We start from the raw sequence: 6,657 nt of genomic DNA, 5'->3' as shown, positions 1-6,657 counted from the left end.
TCTTTGTATGTTCCTTTGTTCGTACAATTCTGAAGTGAGAGAAGAAAATTTACTTTAAAATCATTATTGAGCGAAATTTTTAACACATAGTGAATGCAGTTTTCCAAAAAACGGTTTTATATAACACAGTTAATAGTAGAGACTGTATACAGAAAAACAGTTTAAAGACAGTTGTAAACGAATAACGGTTTTTTTTCATTGGAAAACGTTATTAAAGAAAGTAATAGAAAATTTATGAGAAATGTTAGTAAAATATCAGTTATACTACACAATTATTATCAATTTCGTATTAATGGTTAAAATAACAAATTCCGCGCATATAGACGGAAATAATTCGGATATTTTCGTCTCATACTCCGGTCATAGTGAAGTCAATATGCCGAATATAGTATCCGAACAAAAAATCGTTGAAAATAAAGAGTTCAAACCGGTTATTGCACAAGAAACGACTGAAGCTAAAACAGAAGCTGATGTGTTTTTTATACCGAATGAAAAACCGGTTATTCGTAACGATTATTTGGATAACGATGCGGTTAAAATAACAGATGTGATGAATGAGAGGAATTTGAAAATCGGTGATATTATTAATGATAAAAGTGCTACAGAACCGGGTGAGTAGGTACCTATATTCAATGTAAAAAACGTTGTGGAATTTTCAGAGAGACTTTTTTATAACATAGAGAAGTAGCAGAGCACGCAGTTCACTTGATGGTAAGTGGCTACTGCCGCCCATGGACATCTGTAATCAACCTCAGATAGGATTAGATATTCCTACCTAAAATCGGCCGCGATGCGCCGTTACCCCTGAGGACTAAGCTGGCATGCCTCAAACAAATATGTCTATCATACCCTTTAAGCCAGAACACAGCAGTGCTTAACACTGTTGTTATTAGGTAGAAATAGGTGTGGTGGTTGAGCCTCCGGAGTCGAACCGGGTTCTACCACTTTTAAACCTCAGGTTGACCAAAGATGTGTTGCTACCCCCGAGGACTAAGTTGGAACGCTTCGAATAAGTATGTGTTCATTACCACACCCTTCAAACCAGAACACAGCAACGCTAACTGCTATTATTAGACAGAAATAGGTGTGTCGGTGGTGCCGCCGGAGTCAAACCACAAAAGGTTCAACCTCTAAACTATATATTTTTTCCAGCAAACGAAGACATCCTATTCATATCAGGCAGTAACAACGAAAACGTAGAAAAGATAGACAAAAAAAGAAAACATGAGGACTCTATCACAAAAAAACCAAAAACCACAAAGCTTAATTGTTCTAACTTAGATTGCAATAACACGGTAGAATCTGTTTGTGGCGGCAAAATAGATAATAAAAAGTGGAAGTACCGGTTATTTATGAATGAGTGCTTTTTCCGGAAAGTTAATTGTGCGTTCAAGTATCCGAGTAACCGTTAGTATTGCGCTTTGCACATCACTATTTTTTCATAGTTGCTTTGCACATCACTATTTTTTCATAGTTGCATATTTTTTGTATTGAAGTACCTAACGAGCATGCAGTCCACCTTTTTTATAATATAGGAGTAGCAGACGAGCATGCAGTCCTGATGGTAAGCTACTGCCGCCCATGGACATCTGTAATCAACGCCAGATAGGATTAGATATTCCTACCTGAGGTCGGCCACAGATGCGCCGCTACCCCTGAGGACTAAGCTAGAAAGCCTCGGAAAAGTATGTCTCCCTTACCACACCCTTCAAACCAGAACACAGCAGCGCTACACTGCTGTTATTAGGCAGAAATAGGTGTGGCAATCGAAATCGAACCACAAAGGGTTCTACCACCTTCATTTTGGACGATTGTAACACAAATGAAATAACAGAAAGAAAAAAAAACAAAAAACATTACAATTATAATATTTTTCTTTATAGGATATATTTTAGTTGAAATGAATAAATGTAAACATATCGGTAGCCACTCAATTAGAAGACCCGATGATTTTCAACCAATAGCATTACCTCTGAGTGATTTAGAAGAAACAAGAAGAAGTTTTGCTTCTAGAAGGTAAATATACAAAGAAACTAGCAGACCCGGCAAACGTTGTGTTGCTATATAAATAAAAAAATGTTAAGGGTGAACAACCCTTATCACTTAGGGGTATAAAAAATAGATAGTAGCCGATTCTCAGACCTACTGAATATGCATATAAAATTTGGTGAAAATCGGTAAAGCCGTTTCAGAGGAGTACGGTAACTAACATTGTGACACGAGAATTTTATATATATGCCTACATGCTTCCATATGCCATTTGCATATGAAAGCATATAAGATACTAATAAGAAAAAACAATTATTAAAATTTCTGTCCGTCTGTTTGTTTGTACTGTTCTCCGAAATGGCTGGACCGATTTCGACGGAACTTTCACTGACAATCAATGATTGTTATAAGAAAGGTCAAAGCATTCTGACCTAAAACCATAACTCCGGGAAGGAAACATTTTATTTTAGGTGTTTTTTTAAAGTTGTTTAATATAAAAAGTTATGTTGTTATATTAGAAGATGTTTATTATCATTCTTGGTAATACACATACAGAAATTTCAAGTTATAGTTTCTAGTGTTAGTGATTATTACGGTTTAAGAGATAGAGCCTTATGACAGACGGACAGACAGCGGAGGCTTGGTAACAGGGCCGGATTTTGAAGAGGGCAGAAGGGCCCCGAGGCTTTCACTAGAGAGAAATAAAAATACTTATCCAAATTTCGAGAAATCAGCAACTGATATTATTAATTACTTTTAACTAATTACTGCGTTTCTCGATCTATAATTTTATTTGCAACTAGCTGACCCGGCAAACTTTGTACCGCCTCAAAATCTATTTATCAAATATATTTCATATAAAATATAGCCTATGTTACTCGTGGATAATGAAGCTTTCGAATGGTGAAACAATTTTTAAAATCGGTCCAGTAGTTTTTGAGCCTATTCATTACAATCAAACAAACAAACAAAGTTTTCCTCCTAAAGTATTAGTACAGATTGCAATCAATTTTTAGAAGAATTATTTTTATTTAATCGGAAAATAAAGGTTCTCCGCTCGTTAGGGTTCTGTAATCGAAAGGTAAAAACGATAGACGAAAATATGGTAGCACGGAACCTGCTGCAGGCGTGTTCGGCATATACTTCGTCAATAATTATTATCCTTTATGTATCATCATCATCATCATCATCATCATCATCAACCCATTACTGTCCCACTGGGCACGGGTCTCCTCTCAGAATGAGAAGGATTAGGCCATAGTCCACCGCGCTGGACAAGTGCGTATTGGTAGACATCACACACCTTTGAGATTTTTTTATAAATCTCTCAGGTATACAGGTTTCCTCACGATGTTTTCCTTCACCGTTTAGCAAGTGATAATTAATTTGTAATACGCACATAACTTTGAAAAATCAGAGCCAGAGCAAATCAGAATCAGTGGGATTTGAACCTCGGACCCCTCGATCGAGAGGCCGAGTTTCTTAACCACTAGGCTATCACTGCATTTTCCTTTAGGTATGACACCCCAAAATATCTATTTTCAGATCTCTAAACACAAATATGAACGGTATTTCTTGCGCACATACATGCCCTATCGCCTGTACGGAGAAATACGAGCCTCAATGTGCAGCGACACCTAGCGGACAGCACAAGACATTCCTCAACCATTGTCAATTGGATTATCATTCCTGTGTTTATAATATTGGTAAGCAAAACATAGTAAGCCTAATGTGGCTTACATTACGTACGTACACACTACGGTCTTTTCTTTTTTTGTTTTCGAGGGGGAAACCTTCGAAAGGGACCCACCGTGGGAGCGACACAGAGTTATGTGGGACTCTTACCGCACTAAACCCCCTCCGGTAGCCGTCCTCGTTGCGTAGAGGACTCCGGGATCTCCAGAGGAACGCAACCAGATTCCTCTTGTTGTTGCCCCGTCGGACTCGGCCCAGGTGAGCTTAACGCTCGCCACATCGTCTGGTGCGTCGACGGTATGCGACCACACATATGGCAGTCCACCGTCCTACTACCATCCTTTAAAAACCGTCATAGTTCAGGAAAGTTTTAATTTAATATTGCATCGACATTATTTTGTTTCGTACCACAACCTCCTTAAAACAGTATTGTTTTATTCTTGCCTTGTGATTGAGGGAGTGCCGAGTGATTTTTGATTTTGCGTCAATCTTGCGACACAGTTTCAAAAAACTGCACAGGTGTATTCCCACAGACAGTCCGGTGTACCTGCGTAGGTATAGCTGAACAGGTAGACCTCTCCGGTGCACCGTAGTGTGGCAGGCGTTAGGTGGAACCCTCCGTCCTGTCGTGAGAGGCGAAAGGGGCTTGCGGGGTTGCGGGCGGCAAGAGTGGAACCGTCCAGCAAGTTACCCCGGGAAGGACAGCGGTTTGTGTGGTCGCATATCGCTGTAATCACCAGGCGATGTGAGAGGAGCGTAATTGCTCCCCCCAGGGCAGAGCCAGATAGAAGGGCATCGCGTTAGGAGGACTCCGGTTTTGTTCCGTTGGAGATCCCGGAGTCCTCCACCAAACGCTGAGGACGGCCAACGGGGGGGTTTATTGCGGTAAAAATCCCAGATAATCAGGCGTCACTCCCATGGCGTCGGGTACCTTTTGAAGGTTTCCCCCTCAAAAGAAAAAAATAAAATAAAAAGATGGAACCCCCGGTAGTTCGACTCCGGCACCACCGCTACACCTATTTCTGTTATAACAGCAGTGTAGCGCTGCTGTGTTCTGTTTGAAGTGTGGTAAGACATACTTTTCCGAGGCGTTCCAGTCGTCAGGGGTAGAGAAAGTAAATATTGACATGAAAGCCACGGCCAGCTAAAAATATCATTGTCCATACATATGTCGACGAGCTTCGTTTAAAACCTTTTCATAGTTAATAACTCTCTTTCAGAAATAAACTGAATGCACCTAACAAAACGCACAAAAGCTTAAATAATTAATACACAGTGATGGTATGCACTCCGACTGTAACCGAAAGTACCTTTTTTTATAATATAGGAGTAGCAGATGAGTATGCAGTCCACCTGATGGTAAGCTTCTACCGTGTGGACATCTGTAATCAACCCCAGATAAGATTCGAAGGTGGTAAAACCCTTTGTGGTTCGTCGGCGACACCACCGCCATACCTATTTCTGCTATAACAGGAGTGTAGCGCTGCTGTGTTCTGGTTTGAAGTGTGGTAAGAGACATACTTCTTCGAGGCGTTCCAGCTTAGTCCTTACGGGTAGTGACGCATCTGTAACCGTCCTCAGGTAGAAATATCTAATCCTACCTGGGGTTGATTACAGATGTCCATGGGCGGCAGTAGCCACTTACCATCAGGTGGACTGTATGCTCGTCTGCTACTCCAATATTATAAAAAAAAAAAAAAATCGTAAACGAATTCGATTTAAGTTCCGAATAATTTCAGATAAGGTTGAGTCTAAATGACGCATTTTTATGAAAGATTTTCGACCGAGCAAGCCGACACTATTCAATTACGTACATTAGAAATAAAATCATTACCTATTTGTATTTTCTTACTAACGATTAGTTTAAAAATATCTTATCTGAAATATCTGATAATCTGAAATAATTCCATATTCGTAACCGTATACGAAACCGATATATTTTAACCGTATCCAGATCCGAAATATCATATCCATAACATCCCTACTCAATGATTTCACTATTATACATATAACGCCATCTATCGCCATTTCACATAAACACTTCACCCCAAACTCGCGGTCGCAATGAATTTTTCCATACAAGCTTCTTTACTACGTACTTCATAAATGGCATACTAGATGGCGCTGTTTTCAATAACGTAAAAATGACATGACGTCATAGATCGCTGTAAGAATTTCTTCCATACAGTATTCCTGTTTTACTACGCAGTTTAAACATGGTGTAATAGATGGCGCTGTTTTTAATAATTTTACGACGACGTATTTTACGATATTTTAGTTCATTTTCTATATTAATTATTTTCTTAATTAAATTAATGAATTGTATGTTATTTTTTTATTACAGAATGGCAGATTCGTCCGTTATCTGAATGCGTGGGCGGGAAAAAGGCGGATATGCGCCAAAACAGAGGTTTCATAGCGTGGATGCAAAAAGTTGGCATTGTCGACAACAGAGGGCGTCTTGTACTTTCTTAATTTGGAAGAGGATGATATTAACAATTCCATTGCCATATTGTCTTCTACCTTATGTTAACCTTATTTTATATATTATCAAGGTGCGAAAAATTTTAAGTTTCATTTTTAACTAAGTAAATTCCATTTTTTTAGTATTAATCCTCTTATTAATGTTAGATATAAAATTCTCGTGTCACAATGTTAGTTACCGTACTCCTCCGCAACGGCTTTACCGATTTTCACCAAATTTTATACGCATATTCAGTAGGTCTGAGAATCGGCTACTATCTATTTTTCATGCCCCTAAGTGATAAGGGTTGTTCACCCTTAACATTTTTTATTTATATGGCAACACAACAGTTGCCGGGTCGGCTAGTATCATACGAGTTCATATATACACGAAATTTGGGAACATTTGAACCTATTTTCACTGGATGTCCACTGAAAAATAAAATAATTATTTATAATACTTCTTATAAACTTACTCAGTATTTTCAATTTGTTAGATTTTATTTATTC

General features: G+C 38.7%; 1 protein-coding gene across 1 annotated transcript; it reads left to right on the top strand.

The window, feature by feature from the left end:
• The first annotated feature begins 224 nt into the window (after nt 1-224).
• Nucleotides 225-6,173, top strand: LOC140755337 (uncharacterized). Its single transcript, XM_073090532.1, has 5 exons — nt 225-611; nt 1,153-1,407; nt 1,884-2,016; nt 3,535-3,695; nt 6,029-6,173. Exons 1-5 carry the CDS (start codon nt 242-244, stop codon nt 6,157-6,159), a joined length of 1,050 nt encoding a protein of 349 aa, XP_072946633.1. The 5' UTR covers nt 225-241; the 3' UTR covers nt 6,160-6,173.
• The last annotated feature ends 484 nt before the right edge of the window (nt 6,174-6,657 follow it).

This window comes from Epargyreus clarus, unplaced genomic scaffold, assembly GCF_041222505.1.
Source record: "Epargyreus clarus isolate Ecla_fem2 unplaced genomic scaffold, WU_Ecla_fem_2.2 ptg000033l, whole genome shotgun sequence".
In the NCBI taxonomy this organism is placed as follows: domain Eukaryota; kingdom Metazoa; phylum Arthropoda; class Insecta; order Lepidoptera; family Hesperiidae; genus Epargyreus; species Epargyreus clarus.
The sequence above is the reverse complement of the archived record's forward strand: the minus strand, read 5'-3'. Positions and strand labels throughout refer to the sequence as shown.